Genomic DNA, 18,338 nt, shown 5'->3' on the forward strand with positions numbered 1-18,338 from the left:
AAGAGTGAAAAAGTAATAATCAATTTTTCTAAAAATCAGAGACAAAGTCAATTGACCGTCGAACCAATCGCACACACAAAAACGATTATGATAAGGGATGGATGAAGAGAAAAAGGAGAAAGTGCGTCTGTCGTGCGACAAAATAAGAGAGGAGAGAAAGAGATGAGAAAAAAAGCGAGTAAAATAGTGGGCAAAATGGAGAAATTGGGCAGAGAGAACGGGAAGAAAGGAGGAGTCTTCGACCCGGGCGGTCGCCAGTGTTGAGAAGGGACAGACGTTTCAAAGAGTTGAAGGAGCAGCAGAATTGAGAAGAAGATTCGAGAAAAGACAATGTGTAGTAGAAACCTAGTAAATATTGGTTTTCGCAGCTTTTTTTCTTTATTTGTTGAAAAAAATTTTTCAACTTTCCAAACGATTTTTGGGTTTTCGATAGCACTTCGTAGAATCTGACAAATTTTCAGAAGCCAAAAAATTATCTGGTTTTTTTCCTCGAAAACGCTTGCTTTTCAACTGCTTGTCTCTTGAAAATCTGAAACTTTACTTTAAAAAAAATGGAAAGTACAAAAAGTTCTCGTCAACTAAAATGCACAATCTGTGGTTTTGCGTGATGGTGTTGACTGAAATTTGCGGGGGAATTCAAATTTTGAGCATCCCATTTGTCCCAAAATAACATGTTTTCGCCGTTCTTTAGTTACTGATTTGTGAGATTTTAGAACATAAAATGTTATTTCATGTAAAACGACGATATCGGGATTAATTTAAAGAAAAAAGAAACTCGGAAAAGAAAGAAAAATGATTTGAAACCCGCAAAAAAAACAAATAAAATAGATGGAATCTTGTACACTTTGGGTCTAAAATTCTCGAAAAAAGATATAGTTAATGATCAAAAAATTAAAATAACACATTAAAAAAATTTGGGAATATTTAGGATTCATAGCGTTTGTCGGTTCTTATTTCTGTCCAAAAACGATGTGATTTCGGCGATCAATCGATATTCTTCCTGTTTTGGATCTCCAGCGAACATTCCGGATTTCACAGCCATTCGATTTTTGGCCGTTGTTAAGACTCGAATTAAAAGGCGATTAATACTATCAGCGAGAGATGGAAATTCCTGGAAAATTGGAATTTTTTGGAAAAAAAAACATCGGGGTGTATTACTGTAGCCAGAATGATCAGCGCCGGTGCAACGTGTTTCCATAGCTTGTACGAAGAGGGCAACTCTCCAAACTTATGAAGAGAGTGCACGATATCGCACACAGCTCGGGCGGTCTCCAGTGACTCGCGTACTCGATACTGGAAATTTTAAAGGTTCAGAAGGTACTGATAGGATATCAGTGATAACCAAGAATAAATCTACCTTTCTACAAATCTCGGCTGCAAACACAATCGCAAAGAATCGTCTATCCTGATCTGCCAGTGAGAGCATCTCAAGGATCTGTGCATTTCCAGCGAATAGCGCAGGTACACCTTCAACAAGATCTCGAACTTGGCGAAGTGGAAATCTTTGATGGAGGACAACTTTGATGAGTCCCTCGTAGTCCAGAAATGTTCGATGGATGAAGTCACAAGCGATTTTTCGGATTTGAACGCGTTTTTCGGCAAGAGAGAAGTCCGTCGGATCTGGAAACTCTTTCAGGGCGATTTTGAAAATTTTTTTGTCACTTTTTTCTAACAGAATCGGTCATTTTTTAAACGGAATTCCGACCGCGGTTCCCCTTTGAATGGAATTTTCGAGAAAAGTAAAATTTTTTTTCTTCGATTTTCGCAAAATTTTTAGACCTTTTTAGGTTTTTCAGACACCTTTGATGATTTATTTTTTATCCTTCCGAATTTTCTGTCTGAAATTTGACAGGATGGTGCTCGCGAGGATTACTGTAGAAAACTATTAGTTTGTTCGGAAAGTCCTTTCCATTTTTGGCATTAGAAACATTGAATGTAAAAAAGGTCAAAACGATGTCGGATAAATTGGAGGTAATGACCATTGTTATCAATGACTATATGCCAATGCCCCACTAAATTGTGGATGTTTTCCTCCCAGAACTCCGGTCACAGCGAGTTGGAAACCAAGGCAACCCATTTTTGATATGTTGTTTTGAAGTGAATTTTTGTCAATCATGATGACGTTAGAAATCGCTGGATAGGTAGTAGTCAGAAAGTAGAAGGTTAGAGCTATACAGTGACTAAAACAGAATCGTCAAGCCATATCCACCGAGATCGGCCTGGGTCTTCCTTCCCGAATGAGGTTGCGGATTTTTTATATCGAATTCAACTCGCGAACAATTAAAAGTGGTCATAAAATACGGCAAAACTCATTCGTTCTCAATAGTTTAGTTCTGTAATTTTTTTAATTTAATGCTCCTCCATCGTCTAATAAACATGTTCAGAAAACTCTTTCCGTTTTTACCTACCGAACTGATTCATTTAATAACTCTTTTTAAGCATTCTACACGTTTATTTGTTTTCTATTTCGGCTCTGCATATTGACTGATTTCAGGCAATTTCTCATACGAAACACACAAAAAAACAACATGAATCAATACTAATTTATTGTTTTTGTTATAAGATATTTTCCAGAAGAGATTTATCGTTTTTCCTCAACTGGCTTTATTGAAGTTGATCTGGACGTCTGCTTTTGGCTAAATTATAGTTGTTTGCGAGTTGAATTCGATCTGAAAATAATTTCGGCGGAGAAGTACGAGTCTGTTATTGTTAACTAACCGCGAATTCCTTCCTTTTGATTTTTCCTTTTTTTTGTTGAAAAAATCGTAATTTGAAGATCGATGACAACCTGGAATAATTATGTTCATGTTGGGAATAGTCAATAAAAAGAAATAAAAGTGAAAAAACGAAGTTTGAGAAGCTGAAAAGCACTCAGAAGTACATCGAAAAGTCACATTTTTCTTAAAATGAGCACATAGAATTAAGGAGACGACCAAATTTCAAGAATTTACTCATTTTCAATGTAATTCGAGCTGTTCTACAACTTCTATAAATCAGAATTTTGAAAAATTGCGAAAAAACGGATTAATTTGAAAAAAACTGAAATTTCAGCAAAAAATCAAAAATCTCTTATTGCGCTAAGAGGACCTCTGGCGCGATTCGCGTGCTGGCGCCTGGCGGCCTTCGGAAGCTCAGGGTGATGTGCCTAAGACGTTCGCCTTTTTTAAAGGGGATTTTCGTCCAACGAGAATTCTGCTTTTTTTAATTGATGAATCCAGGTTGTGATAGTGGTTTGAAAGGGTACATCAGCGTTGTTAACCTCCACTAATTGGCGATCGATTTCAACTAATTTAAGATCAGATAGAAGCAAATATAAAATGGCAGTCCGAAAATGGAAATTGTTAGGGGCAAAAACGGTGGGCATATCTCACTACACGGAAAGTGGAGAATGATCTCCGTTTGGGTGTAGACTTTATTAGACCCCACCAATACACTGATAAAACGACAGCTTCCTCGCTTTTACCCCGTTCGAAAAAACGAAGTTTGAAAACAACAGATCAAAAATGGAAAGGACTTTCCGAACAACCTAATAATTCCCTTTTGTAGTTTTTTTTGCATACGCAATCTCGTCAAAATGCAGACAAAACGTTTAAAAAGTCTGCAAAAGAAAATTGGGTTTTTACAGTAAACTACAATCTTCAAGATAATCTTCAAGAAAACCGTTCCATCAAACTTCAGACAAAAAAAACGGAAAAATCGAAAAAGAATATTTGAAAATAGTTTTATAAAAACTTAAAGGTGGGGGGACAGGAGATTTTTCGTAGGATTTTTGTAGCCAGGGTATGCATTCTACCGTGATGGTGTACAGCGCTTAATGTCACTCTGCGTACAGCAGTCGTCCTCACCTTTATGTATGCATTCGTGCGCCGGCTTCCTCTTTGCCTGCGTGGCTCAGTCGGTAGCGGCGCCGCACCTCCAATACTTGTCTCGACAAGTTCAACTCCACGAGAGGCATATTTAAACGGAATTTCGAGAACATTATTTTTTCATGTCCCCCCACCTTTTGAAGGTCTAAAAATTTTGCAAAAAATTGGAGAAAAAACGCTAATTTTTCAGTTTTGGCGAGAATCCAAAAAAAAGATTCGAGAACGTTCCAAAAGTTTCCAGAAAGGGGGGAGAAGCGATTTTTCCAGATTCAGCCAATTCTTTACGAATTTTTTCCATTGTTATATGAATCTAAACTGTTTATTTTTCAGCTTCCAGAAATTTGAAAATCATGCTTTTATGCATTCTGAAAAAGCTAATTCGGACATCACTGATATGCCCTTTTATTAGAGAGTTGTAGTAATATCTTTTACCCTGCCCCAGAGAGATAGGACAGGGTCTCCAAAAATTGTACACCGGGTCTTGTGAAAGGCCCTGTATTCAAGTATTTAATGAATCACTGGGGGAAAAGAAGGGTGGTCACTCTGCGTATGTACCGACATCTCGCGGGTTCCGCGCGTCACTATGCAATGTGTGCAGAGTGGGCGGAGCCTAGGGAATCGTTCGAAAGATGCGTTTCGATTTTTGTGTGAAACTGGTCGATCAGGGATGTTCAGAATGGCTTTTTCGGAATTTCGAAAATTAAAAAAATTCAAATTTTGAAATAGAAATCCCACTTTTGCCTGAATCATTTTTAAAGGGGGACTCCGACCAAAAATTTTTATTGCCTCAAAATGTTTCGAAAAATATGTATTTTCCTAATATTATTACGAAAAAATTCAAAAAAAAATTCCTAATTCCCCGAAAAGCGGCGTTGAAAAAAACATAGGATTTGTAAAGAGACATGATTTTCTCTAGTCCAAGCATGGCTTTTTTTACCAACTGGTTTTGCGGAGTGTCTCTTAAAATAGAAAAAATGGTGTCGATATTGTTCTCGCGGAGAAGACGTCTGATTTGATGACCACCAAGCGTCTGATACCAGCTTCGAACATCACAATTGATAGAGAATAGAAACGCTTCCAGTTTTTTCCTGTTATCTCCAGTGGATTTGAATAGAAGCGATTCAAGATCTATGCGCTTCTGAGTCACTGAACTTTGGATGGCAGAAATTTTTGTGATTTCTGATTCAAGAGCTTTCAAAGATTCCAACACTTTTGTATGATGCTTCATCTTGTCCAAATTCTCACAATTACAACAATTCAAGGATTTTTGACCGGTGATTTGCAGCTTTTCATCGGGAGAGAAGATGGAACAGCATGCAAAGTTAAAATATTCCTCACAAACGTCGAATTGGATCTAGTTATCAGTCGTTCTGTCTCGTAGTAGATGGTTGACTACACAGAATGTCGACTTGCACATTGGCTCAGGAGTCTTCAGATGAGCCAGAGGATTCAGTGCAACGAGACGATAAGCCGTCGCTGTGCAGAAGGCGTCATCTCTGGCAGAGACTAGTTTCTTCAACGTGGCGTGCAGTTCTGTTTCCTCCTCCACCATTTTTGCCAAGCTCTTCTTATGCTCTCTGAGGGTCTTAGCAACTTGATCGTCTTTTCGGTCCATCGAATTTACTTCTCCATTGATACGGTTTTCGAAGTAACGAATAAAGAGTCCCATGACCACATGAACCGTTGGGATACCGTTATCTGTTGACTCCACCTGACACAATGGCTTCGATCCTTTCTTTACACCATTCTTGCCGCTTTTCGAATCTCCAGCATATGTTTTCAGAGTTCGAATAGTATGAATCTGAGCAAAATCCACGTACTTCAACTTCAGAGCTTTCGTTCCATGAAGGGACCATGGTGTGAGGCAATCGTAGCAAGGATGGAAAGAAGAGTGTCCTCGATGACCAAGATAAGCTGATACGATCTTCATATCTCCCAACACTTTCTTTTTTACATTCTTGGTGACAAGTGTACCATCTGCGGATGTATAGGAGATTTTGTCTAAATCGTTTCATAACTTCAGAACGCTTGAAGCGTTTTCTCTCAGCTCTTGCTCACTGTCTTGGCCATCGTACATGACGACGAGAAGAAGGTTGCCGGGAGAGTTGGGGTTAGGGGTGTTTTCAAAAGAAACACAAAGTTTGGTTTCATCGGATCCTTTGCCTCCAAGCAGACATAAGATCACATCATCTAAAGTAAGTTATTTAAAATCTCCTTATTCACTTGGTTTGATTACCTCCATCATTTATCAATCGACCGTGCTTATCTAATGTTTCTAATCTTCTTCTTATTCCTTGTTCCATGGATTTGATGGTGATTCTTATTGTTCTGACTTTCTGGACCCTTCCCGTTCCCAGTTCTTTATCTTTCTCAACTTCTTCAATTTTGTAGTTGCTGGAAGTGTCCAAGTCATTCTTAATAGCGTTCACGGCTTCTCGACTTGAGAGAACGTCGTATCCCAAAAAGTTGTGGAAGATGTGTTTAGCAGTTTTCATATTTCCGTCTGACAAGTGAATGGCAGAACGAAGAATGAATGTTTGCTCGGGGTTCAATCGACATGGAGATTCTCCGGTAGTATCAGCCTTTGCAATGATCTTTCGCAGCAAATGACTATAGTCGACTCCTGTACACGCTCCTCCTTTCATGAATCGTTCGCATTGCAGAACCGCCTTCCGTTGCTTATAGGCACTTTGAAGAGCTGCATACTTTCCCAGTTGTGGAACCCTTCTCAGTTGCTCCTCTTCATGATGCTCCACGGACTTCGACAACCGGTCTCTTTCCGCCGAGAGACGTTTTATTTCTGCACAGCGGATACTGTCAGACTCGGCAGATTTTCTAGCGCTCAAAAGACTCAACGTCTTCATGTTACGTAGCTCAGAACTAGCTAAATCGAGTTCTCTGGTGACAAGGTCTTACTGCTGAAGCGAAGTTTCCAAAGACTCAGTAACATCATCTCTTTTCTAAAATGTGTATCAGGTTATTTGTATTTCTTTCTGATATATTAATACCTTTTTCTCTTTTAAAAGTTCAAGCTTCAGACTGGCGCATTCACTTTTCTTGATTTCAAGTTGTTCTTGTGCTAATGTGTGCTTCTGAAAACTACTACTTTCTCAATTTCTCATAATTTTTCTAACCTCTCTCTCTCGCATGCTAACTCGTTGTGTAGCTCTTCTAGCCGTTTCTCAATCTACCTTTGATTTTTTTGCAATCATTTCGACTCCTAGGGAAATACAGTTTATTAATAAATTTTATTAAATCTTGTAACCTTCTTTTCCGTTACATACAAATCTCTCCAGTTTTCGGCCCCACATCTTCCTTTCAGGTTCTTCAATCGATGTTTTCTTTGTGCTGATGATAACGGCATTGAAGTTTATTCGGATTTAATCTTTTCAGTTTGTTTTTCACTGACTAACAATACTAACCATGCCACCGCAGTGAACACAGATTCTTGTTGTTCTACTGTCTACCGTAACCCTGCCTACATCTTCGTGCTTTGTTGAGCCCGAAAAACCCTGTTTTCTTCCACCAATACGGCATCAAATGAGCTGATTCATAGCTCAAAATGACGGCAATTAAATTTGAAACATTTTGTTGGGACCGTTTTTTTTTGAGTGATATATCAAAATGATTGAAAAAAATTGACTACAACTTGTTGGATTCGGATTTTTTAAAATACAAATTTCCAAGAAATTTGGTACCAAAAAGCCCTAAAATTACCACAATTGACCCTACAAAAGTGATGTGTGACATCAATAATTGCTTTAAAGTTTTTATTAGTATTTGACCAGGCTTGTTTCACATGATTCCATGACTCCTTTCCAAAAAATGCTCCTGAAAAGTCTGAAATTTCTAAGTTTTCTGAAAATATTCTACCTGGCTTCTGTCACTTCTCATTCTATCATGCATGAAAATTATTGTGATTTTTTTTGTTTTGAAAAATATTTGATAAGTTGTTATATCTATTTTGTCTTGTTTGCCATGAAATCCCTGCTGTTTTTCATGAGTTTGACGTCTTCAAAGTTGAGCTAAAAAGTACGCAATTTTGTAATGCAAGCGCGCCCTGTCTGCACGTGCGAGAGGGAGAGGGGGGAAAGGAATTGTCGACCGTAGTTTTTCGCGAAAAATTTATTCGCCAGGAGGCCGTGCGGCTATCAGGCGCCGTAGCCTAGGTTTCTCACTGCGCGGGAATTCAAATCCTCGTACATTTTCTCAAAATTTTTTTTTGAAATTTTTCTCTTTTAGCGGAATTTTTCGGGGATTTCAGATTTTTTTTTCGAATTTTCAGATTTTTTTTCGAATTTTCTATAGTATTGGGAAAATAGATCACTTTTCGAACATTTTGATGCAATAAAAATTTTTGGTCGGAGTCCCCCTTTAAACAAAAACCCCTTTTTCAGACATAGTCACTAACCATCTTTCATTCTCTTCGGATCACAAACTTCCACCAAAGCATGAATGAGAACACTCTGCTGAATATCGAGATATGCTCCGGTGAGCAACTCTTTCTCCTTCCTATCCAATTCAAGGCCGTAGCTGAAATAAGAACTTAATACAGTTAGAAGTCTCTCCGTTCATTTCAATACAACTCACATTCGATTCTGATGCTGAATCGCAGACGCCTGAGCCTTGTATTGAATTTCCAGCGTTTTGAGACGATTCTCGATTCGGACTTTTTTATTGAAAAAGTTCAATGTGCGAATGAAGCAGTGGAAGTGAGGTGGAGATGAGAAGATGCGTGGATCGCTTCTGAAGAGCAACGATGGGATTTTGATGACGTCCTCAACGTCGATCCCCTTATCGTGTTGGATCCACGAGGCAGCGGATTGAAGGAAAAGAGAGAATGGATCAAGTTGTTCGTATCGATCGAAAATTGCTACGAGTGGTTGTTCGAATCCGGATGGAGTATGAGGTTTCAGAGAGTCCATGAAGATATTGATAACGATTGGAAGCGAGGAGAGCTGATCCCTAATGCCGAATCGATTGATAGATTCCAAAACTTTATTGATATCCTTATTTTCCTTCAAATGTTTCAATCTTTGATCCGTTCTCTGTCTACCGAAATGCTCCTCATCTTGAATTTCCAAATCTGCCAATTTCTGATTTTCAGTGAAAATTTCCATAGAAAGCGGTGTTGGAAGGGTGAATGGAAAGATCACAGCCACTCGAGTTATCTGAACAAAATATTTTTTGTAGATTCATATAAAAATGAAAAAAAATTCAAAAAATCGCTTCTCTTCCATTACTAAAACTTCTGGAATGTTCTCGATTCTCTTTTTGAATTCTTGCCTAAATTTCGTAAATTTCGAAAATTAGCAATTTTTGGAAAGAAAAAATTTATTTTTATCAGAATTTTGAAAAAATTCTAGAACTTTTCTAGCTTTTCTAACTATCTTCAACAATTCTTTTTTGATTTTTCCGAATTTTTTGTCTGAAATTTGACAAGGTTACTGTAGAAAATCTTCTACTTTTCTAGTTTTTTTTGTTGCAAACACCATCACGTCACAACGCAGATAAAAATTTTGAAAAAAAAACTACAAAAGGGAATTTGATTTCTACAGTAACCTACAGTGATCTTCTGGAAACTCGTTTCATCAGATTTCAGACAAAAAACCGGAAAAATCGTGAAAGAATTTTTAAAAATAGTTAGAAAATCTAATAAAAGGTCTAAAAATTTTGCCCAAAAATCTGAGAAAAAAACAAATTTTTCTCTCGAAAAAATCGCTAATTTTTCGGAGTGTTCAGTTTTGGCGGGAATTCAAAAAACATTTCGAGAACATTCCAGAAGCTTCCAGAAATGAACGAGAAGCGATTTTTCGAGATTTTGCCTTTTTTTTTTAATTTTTTCTTTTTTTTTTTTTTATGAATCTGCAAAGTATTCTACATGATTTTCTGCACAAAAGAACAAAATTGAAAAAAAAAACCACCCACAATTTTCGCTCGAATCTCCTCAAAATTTTCTCTTTGTTGATCCATAATCGAGAGAAGATATCGTACAGGCATTTTACGGAAAATCGACATATCGTACAGAAAATGTTGAAGAGAGGAGTCATGTCGATGTGCTGCCTCTCGGAAGGAGCACATGTATAAAAGGACAAAAAGACGTTTGGGAACGGTTCGAGAATCGAAAATATCGCCGGTGAATGTGTCCTGAAAATTTTCAATTCAAAAAAGTTCAGCCTTTCTGAAGCTCTGGAATTTAGAAATTCGAATTTTCAGAAATTTGAAAATCCAGAATTTCGGAAATTCGGAAGTTCGAAACTCTCACCCTGACAAACTCCTTCCCGAGTCCTTTTCCCTTCGAAAACGCGGAACTCTGAGCGAATCCATCGACAATATCTGCTAAAAGCTTAGAACAAGGCAATGCAATACAATCTAATTGTATTTCAAGCCATGGTTTTATACTAATCTGGAACGCTTTGTACACTCCAGCCAACTGGAGAGCATGCACCGATCGAAGAGCCATCGCAGAGCTCGGAGAGTTTTTTGATGATTCTTGGCATACACTTCTGAAAACATCTCTAATTGAGCAGGTAGAACATTCTGGATTTTTGTACCGTTTCGCTACTTCCACCTCTGTCATACACCTCGATGTGAATGCATTCTTGAGGACTTGTGCGTAATTCGGTCGTTGAGCCAATTCCACTTTTTGTTTCATTAGGTCACTGGCAAACTCGGCGAGCTCCTCGATTCGAGATGACATGATACAAGCGTGCACGTAGATCAGATTAGCGCCGAATGTTGTGGTGACCTAAATTTTGTTAAAATGTGTTCTTGGTCTACATTAATCTATTGAAAAATCATCATTTTCTTGAAACACAAAAATTGATTCCAAGTTTCAGATATGGATTCTTTTAAAACTATAAAACCTCATCAACAGTGGATAAAAAATAATGTAATCACTCTAATAGAAGATCACCCTATATGTGCCCTTTGTACTCATTTATTTCGGTTCCTGCAAAAGATTTCGAAAAATTGCCAATTGATAAAACGTTTCTCATAAAATTACCAACATTTTATCAGTTGACAGATTTTTGATATCTTTTGAAGGAACCGAGATAATTGAGCTTAAAGTGAACGATTTGAATTTTTTCCATCTCGAGCCACAAGAGGGATCGAACTTGGGATTCTTAAATTAGCTCAAAATTTGCCAAAATTGAGTTGAAAATGTCCGACATTTTATGAGAAATTCGATTCTAGAATATAGTATTTGAAAAATGATCTTGAAATCCCAAAAATTGGATTTTTAAATTCAGAGAAAATTATCTTAAAATTGTGAAAATTAGCTCGACGAAATTCGGTTCTAAATTCTCATTTTTTGAATATTGTTCCAGAAATTTGAAGAGCTAGTTATATCCTGCTGACATCTAAATGCCCAATTCTCTACAATTTTAAAACCAGATCCAGTACCTTCTCCCCAATCAGAACCCTCTTCCTCGCCACTTCCAACCAATGCTCGACTGCTCGATCCGGTGGTTGAACTGCTCCAGTTTGATTCGGTGGATACCTGCGACAAAAAAAATCACTACTATTTTTCAATTTCAAAATTACTGTGTGAGAAAGGGAACAGCAATAAGTGCTGCCAGTACAAAACACTCGTGCTCCTCGCCGAATGGAGATGGATCAATAGTGGCTCCGGGTCGAATTTGTGGGGGTCTTGAGATGGATTGAGAAGTTTCCGGATCGGAATCCGGAACACAAGAATCTTGAGAATTCTGATCATTATCAGTTGTATCCATTGGCTCATCGATGGATTCTGATTCAGAAGGAGCGTTTCGTACAGAAGCCCTTGAAGAGGTTCGGAACACGAATTTGGTGACAGTGACGACTTCTAGCTCTTTCCACGGTTCCATAGCGAAATTCATAAGCTCTAAGAGACAGTAAGAAAGACGTGTACACCAAGGGGCCATTCCCATCTCTGGAAAGGCATCTGGATGAGCCTGAAGAACGAAGTTAGCCATGGAAAGAAGACGTGTGATGACGAGAGGGAGGACTTGACGATTCGACATTTTAACGACTATTTTATGGATGTAGGTGTCTGAAATTATTGATTGTTTTGATGTTTTATAGTAAAAAGCTACCTTTCTCCGATAGCATTGGTTCTAAAAACTCCAAAAATTGCTTGTCACTCATATGATCCACAGCCAGCCGACATGCGAATACACAATCTGATCGACGCTCAGCGAATTTGTAGATTATCCGTTTGGCAAAATATGGATATAACTCGACGATCTGTAAATGATTTTAGAATGCTTTAAATGTAAACATTAGATAGAAAAATAGCAAAAAAACCTTTCCAATGATCAAATTTCGATATCTCGTCCGGTTTCCTGGCGTTGGATTTGCAATTAAAGAGTTAACAATAACTACGATGTGTTCTGGCATTTCGATGAGGATCTGAATTTTTTTTAATAACTTGAATAATAAAAAACTCTGATTACATCCTCCATGACAGCTGGTCCGTGCTCAAAAAGCAGTCCATGAACAATTTCATCGATTGATAGAAGGCCTGGCTGATAGTTCTGAAGCATTATCAGCTGCTTGGATACCTTCTCCACTTGTAGACGGTCGATCCACGTGGGACTGGATGAGAGGGATGGGTCGTTGTCTGGAAAAACGGACGGCTTCGAAGGCTTTTTGGTGATAACCCACGTTTTTTGACATTCCTAACTAGATCCACGATTTCGTCAATGAAAACATCCTTGTCTCTTTTTAGAGCAGCCTCTTCTGATAGCTCCAAATTTGCGCCGCATGTTTCCATTGGACTTGATCCCCGATTCTCTCCGTTTTTCCCCGGATACGCTGGAGACGAACATTGAGACGACGTTCCACCACCACCATCAGAAGATCCATCCGCGTCTGGAGCTTCAGGATGACTGGATGGTTCGCGAACGGGCGGTCGGACTGGTTTCCTCGCGAGAATATGACCTCTAACTAGTCGAGATCTGACTAAACTCCAATCGACTTTTGTATGAATCGCAGCGTGGAGAGTGCATGGATCGAGAACGGTTACCAGAGGAGATACCAGAGAATCCTAAATTTGAAAAATTACTTTTATCATTGGCCAATTATTGAATTTTTTACCGGCAAATTAGGATTAACACTTTTCAAACTCGATTGTGCTGCTGCCACTTCGAAAAACGTTCTCTTCCGCTCCCAACAGTTCTGCAACTTTATTAGCACGCTTTCCAACAGCTACTGCTTGTAACTTACTTTTAGCCTAGGTTCTAAACATTTTCCCGAGCTTTTTTCGTCCATTACGACGCTGAAACACTCAATTTTTCGCTCTAGAATTCAGTTACAACTATGTTCTTCAAGCGAAAAAATCTCGAATTTCGAATTCTTGTCCTAGATGCAAGTTCGCCCTATTGCACTTTGCCGTGTAGTCCTCTCGGAAAACATTTTTTCAACCTATTTTTGGCATTTTCGCTCTTAAAAACGTCGTTTCTCAGTCTACTTTGCAGAAGATTGACATATTTTGTAAAGGAAAAAAATTTGCACGTTAGTTTTTGTAATATCCTGCTAAATATACAACCTAAATTTTAGGTTAAGCTTAAAAAAATGTCATCTGCAGCAGGAGATGCAGAAAATCAGAAAATTCGCCCAAAGAAGAGTTCAATATTATTCAAGAAGGTATAAAAAGCTGTTGAAAAATAATTTCGCAAATTTATCAGTTTCAGGTCAGGCAAAAGTCGGATTCCGTGGTCCCGTTTTCTATAATCCAGTTCAAGAATTCAATCGGGACCTAACGTTAGTTTTCTGCGGAAGGCTTTTATAATTGTTGAGTTTCTTCTAATTTCAGAGTAACAGTACTTCGACAATTCTCCGATGATCGTCAAAAATGGCACCAGGAGCAAGCTGCTAAATCTGCCGCTGTGTCAAATGGAGAAGGTGAAGAACCACCGAAGAAGAAAAATAAGCTGACTATTAACGAAGACGGAAAAATCAGAATCCTTGATGCTCTCTCCGCTTCTGGACTTCGCGCTCTTCGCTTTTCTAAGGAAGTTCCGAATGTTGGATTTATTATGGCCAACGATTTCTCGGATAATGCTGTGGCTTCGATTCAGGAGAATGTGAAATTGAATGAAGTTGAAGATTTGGTAGAGGCTCATTTTGGAGATGCTGTGATGACGATGATGGAGCACCGCGGAATCGACAAACGCTTCCACGCCGTTGACCTAGATCCTTATGGAACTGCATCCACGTTTCTGGACTCGGCTGTTCAATGTGTGGCTGATCGAGGAATTCTGATGGTCACCTGCACGGATATGGCTGTTTTATGTGGAAACACCCCAGAGGCATGTTATAACAAGTACGATGCAGTGACAACGAGAATGAAGTGTTGTCACGAAGTGGGTCTTCGTATTCTGCTCCGTGCAATTGATTCAGCCGCCAATCGGTACACAAGATACATTGAGCCACTTGTCTCGATTTCTGTGGATTTCTATGTGCGAGTTTTTGTTAGAGTGCATACTGGAGCTTTTCAAGCGAAGCAGAGTGGAACGAAGGTTGGAACTGTCCTCGTGTGCTCTGGATGCAACGCCATGGAACCCATTCCGATGTTGAAACGAGGAGAAAATAACCAGGAGAACAAATATTCTCTTCCCACAATCCGTCATTCTCTCACTGGTCCTAACAACCTCTGCGTTCATTGCAACAACCGACTTCATCAAATCGGACCAATTTATCTCGCCCCAATACATAGTAAACCATTCGTAACTTCTCTTCTGGAACGTCTGAAGTCGACACCAGAAGCAGAACGACTGGGAACTCATGGACGTCTTCAAGGAGGCTGACGATGGTCAGCGAGGAATTGGAGGAAGTGTTGTACTATGAGCATGATCAAATGGCCAATACAGTGAAAGTTTCGGTGCCAAAAGTTCAAAGTTTGCGGTCGGCGATTCTCCATGCCGGATTCAAAGTTTCGGGTTCTCACTGTAATCCGAGAGCAATCAAAACCAACGCGCCAATGCAACTGTTATGGGACATTTATCGTCAAGTGGTGAGTTTCAATTAATCCAACAATTTTTCCGTAAAACTTGTAATAGAAGGGCTGCCACTCTGTCAAATTGGAGCTAATTTTGAGACACTTTTTGTAATGTTATGATAAACAATTTATCAGTTGACATCGTTTTTTATATCTTTAATAGGAATTGAGATAAATTTGCTCAAGTTAAGTGTTAGATGTAAAATCGTATTTTTCCTCTAGGCCAAAGACACCAGCGTCGATCGTGAGAAGCGTCTGGCCAAAGAATCAGCTGGATATCATATCCTCGGTCAACCCATCACCAACACTATCAACTTCTCTCTCCACCCCGGTGCTATTGAACAGGCGAAAAAGGAGAATCTGGTACGATTCCAGTGTAATCGAGGAAAGAATTGGGGTCCAAGACAGAAGGCAAAGGGATCGGTGAACTCGACGAAAGCAGGATTCCAGTTGACAAATGTGGAGCAGCATAAGAAATAATTATCGTTGTTGTTTTGTTGTTGATCTTTTACTTTTTGGAATCTTTATTTGTTTGTTAAATGACTATTCAAAAACAGTGTTGTATGCAGTTTAACCTCGCTCTTCATCCCGAACAGCTTTCGGATTGCAGTTCGATACTCCGAACTGCAAAAAAGGTAGATTTTTTGAAACTGTTTCGGGTAAGAACTCACTTAATAATATAGAAAACGAACACATTGCTGGCACAAGCAACATTAAGCCCCATGCCGGCATATATCATACATATATTTCGGGTATCCACATCCTTCACTAAATGGATGCTGGCAATGTTAACAATAGTTACAGTACACCATCCGAGAATCACAAATATTACTGTATACAAGATTGACTTGAAGATAAATTTTAGGCCGGAGACTGAAAAAAAATTATAATTCGGTCATTATTCCGGCCTAATTTCACGTTGCTGCCGAAAAATCGAGGGTGGGCGGAGCTTAGGTTTCGGGGAAATTCTTTAATAAAAAGCGCATTTAAAGGAGCGTGTACTTTTCGTAATTGTTTTCTGGTCCATTTTTTTAGACGAATTTCATGTTCCTTCAAGGAATTAACCTAATACCGAATACCGACCTAAGCTCCGCCCACCCTCGAATCTTCGGCCACGGGGCTCAACTTTGAGCTCATATATCTCATTTCATCTTAAAGCTATCAAAAAATGGTCAACTGACAAAATTTTTATGTTCTTATAAAAAACATTTTATCAGTTGACAACTTCTTCATATCTTTGACAGGAACCGAGATAAATTGGCTCAAAGATGAGGGGTTGCTCTATTACATAGAGTGTTTATGATTTCTTACCTAATGCAGTTTGATTTCTAAGTTTCAGATAGGTGATAAAATAAATGAGAACTACTCCAATATTGATAATTAGTCCGCATTTATTGAATTTTTCAAATGTATTCCCGGATATTGCAAGTGGTACTTGACATATTACAGTAGTATTCGCATCCCGTTGAAGGAAACTAAAAGTGTTGATGTATATTGTGAAGATAATTGGAAAAGTGAGCTGAATGAGAAGATATAATGTGCGTTTTGAACATAGAAGACGATAGAGAATGGGGCATTGACACGCTAGAAATCGGTCGATTCCCATGGAAAGGAGTAATGGACTGCTGAGACAGAGACCGATGGATGAGGGAAGAAGGAGCCAGAAGCAGAGAGATTGTGAGCCGGGACCTGAGATATTGGAATTTTGTTAACTGAGAAAATACTTGTGATGTTATGATAAATATTTTGTTAGTTGACCACTTTTTGATATCTGCCCCAGAAATTGAGATACCGTAAGCACTTTCAACTGACGCAATTTATCTCGGTTCTTTCAAAAGATAGCAAAAAGCGTTCAACTAACAAAATACTCTTGATATTATGATAAACATTTTATCAGTTGGCAGATTTTTGATATCTTTGACAGGAACCAAAATAATTGAGCTCAAAATGTATTGGGCGAGCTTCTGTTACAGTGTTTACGGTATTTCTTACCACCATAAAAAAGCTGAAAATTGAAAACAAAATGGCCACAAAGATGAAGCATATCTGCAGCACAAGTCAGTGTAATCATGTAGTGACATGGAGAATTGAATTTTCTAAAACCTTTTTTGTCCTTCAACAAGTTTCTGAATACAACAACCGTTCTCGAAAAAAGCAAGTAATCATGATCATATTTCCAAATAACGAGATCGTGGAGCAAATGAAATAAAAAATTGCAATCGGAAAAAGTGGATTCAAAGGCATTCTAGATGTGAATGATTCCAAAATAATGATAGCTGTTTGTAGGAATTTCCTAGACACTCTTCACTCTGGGAGTTGTCACCAGACGGAAACATTCGTAGTATTTTGAGTGGACAATAATAGAAACGACTCATCTTGAGGGACAAGGAAATGACAGTCATGGGAGTTAGAAAAATACAGAAAGCTCATCAAAAACCTGTTATGAAAGGGTAGATTGTGATTAGATCAGGAACCTCCACAAGCAATAAAATGTACCGTAAACACTCTTAAAAAATGCTTTTTACTATCGTCCAGTATGTGCCCTCATTTCCTGTAAAAAATATTAAAACATAGTCAATTGGCAAAACGTTTGTTATAATATTAGCTAAATTTTGTTAGTGAACCATTTTTTGAGATCTTTGATAGGAACTGAGATAGTCGGGCTCAATGTGCACGTATAGTGTGTGATTCTATTTGAGTAAATACGGTATTTTAAAACCTGAAAATCCCAACACGGCTTCAAACGAAATGTGGAACTTGCTGGATGTGGCTGGACTATTCTGTCTTATCCACCGTATAGCCCGAACCTTGTACTTCCTGACTACCACCGATGCAGCCATTTCTAAGGCCAACTTGAGTGAATAAAAACCACCTCAAAACAGGAAGTCATAAATGAGTTGACTTGATTTTCAATTCGCTACCACCACAGTTCTAGAAGAAAAGCATCTTGAATTTGGTGAGGCGTTGGCCGAAAGTCATTGATAACAATGGTCATTACCTTCAATTTATCCGACATCGTTTTGACCTTTTTTACATTGAACGTATCTAACGCTAAAATGACAGGAACTTTCCGAACGACCTAATAATTATTCAACTCTGGCGGCAAAGAGGTATATCAAGTCTCATTTATGAGTGATCCATTCCGAGAAAAATCAATATCGTCCTCTATGTATTGCATAACGACGCGCGGAACCCGGGAGATGTCCGTACATTGGGACAATGACCTCCCCTCTCATCAAATCACACAGCATCTAGCATTTCATCGAGGCCTTCAATAAGACCTTCAGAACAATTTTTGGAGACCCTGTCCTAATTTTTGAGGCAGGGAAAAATCTTTAAATCCGACGAAGGAATAGTCTTGGAAAGCTATCGGGGGAAAATGAAAGTCATTATTAATCATAAATTTCAGGATACGGTGTCTCGCCATTCCAGTAACTGTATGTTTTGAAGAATACATCTCTTGACACTTTCTGTGACACTAATCTAGA

General features: G+C 38.6%; 4 protein-coding genes and 2 non-coding genes across 6 annotated transcripts; 2 read left to right on the forward strand and 4 right to left on the reverse strand.

The window, feature by feature from the left end:
- Positions 1-931: 931 nt before the first annotated feature.
- Positions 932-13,037, reverse strand: CBG04741 (the record flags this gene model as incomplete). The annotated part of the gene is made up of 15 exons (XM_002637883.1): positions 932-1,111; positions 1,159-1,293; positions 1,358-1,620; positions 8,278-8,399; positions 8,457-9,037; positions 9,795-10,013; positions 10,132-10,372; positions 10,421-10,614; positions 11,274-11,370; positions 11,415-11,901; positions 11,945-12,095; positions 12,156-12,260; positions 12,305-12,471; positions 12,516-12,897; positions 12,948-13,037. Coding segments are annotated over 15 exons (3,414 nt in total), but the record flags the coding sequence as incomplete, so codon positions are not given.
- Positions 4,294-4,364, reverse strand: CBG25130. The gene has a single exon (XR_006672600.1). It is a non-coding gene; the product is annotated as an RNA transcript CBG25130 (non-coding RNA).
- Positions 5,221-6,730, reverse strand: CBG04742 (the record flags this gene model as incomplete). Its single annotated transcript, XM_002637884.1, has 3 exons — positions 5,221-5,843; positions 5,925-6,056; positions 6,103-6,730. 3 exons carry the CDS (start codon positions 6,728-6,730, stop codon positions 5,221-5,223), a joined length of 1,383 nt encoding a protein of 460 aa, XP_002637930.1.
- Positions 13,038-13,424: 387 nt separating the features above from the next.
- On the forward strand, positions 13,425-15,330 carry Cbr-trm-1 (the record flags this gene model as incomplete). The annotated part of the gene is given in 5 exon segments (XM_045238171.1): positions 13,425-13,496; positions 13,507-13,613; positions 13,666-14,567; positions 14,606-14,865; positions 15,073-15,330. 5 exon segments carry the CDS (start codon positions 13,425-13,427, stop codon positions 15,328-15,330), a joined length of 1,599 nt encoding a protein of 532 aa, XP_045092752.1.
- A 44-nt stretch (positions 15,331-15,374) lies between these two features.
- On the reverse strand, positions 15,375-17,094 carry CBG04744 (the record flags this gene model as incomplete). The annotated part of the gene is made up of 5 exons (XM_002637886.2): positions 15,375-15,474; positions 15,522-15,723; positions 16,162-16,539; positions 16,843-16,946; positions 16,991-17,094. The coding sequence occupies 5 exons, from the start codon at positions 17,092-17,094 to the stop codon at positions 15,375-15,377; spliced, it is 888 nt and encodes a 295-aa protein (XP_002637932.2).
- A 1,018-nt stretch (positions 17,095-18,112) lies between these two features.
- CBG25128 lies at positions 18,113-18,181 on the forward strand. The gene has a single exon (XR_006672598.1). It is a non-coding gene; the product is annotated as an RNA transcript CBG25128 (non-coding RNA).
- Positions 18,182-18,338: the final 157 nt, after the last annotated feature.

Source organism: Caenorhabditis briggsae, assembly GCF_000004555.2.
Source record: "Caenorhabditis briggsae complete genome, chrV, whole genome shotgun sequence".
NCBI lineage: Eukaryota > Metazoa > Nematoda > Chromadorea > Rhabditida > Rhabditidae > Caenorhabditis > Caenorhabditis briggsae.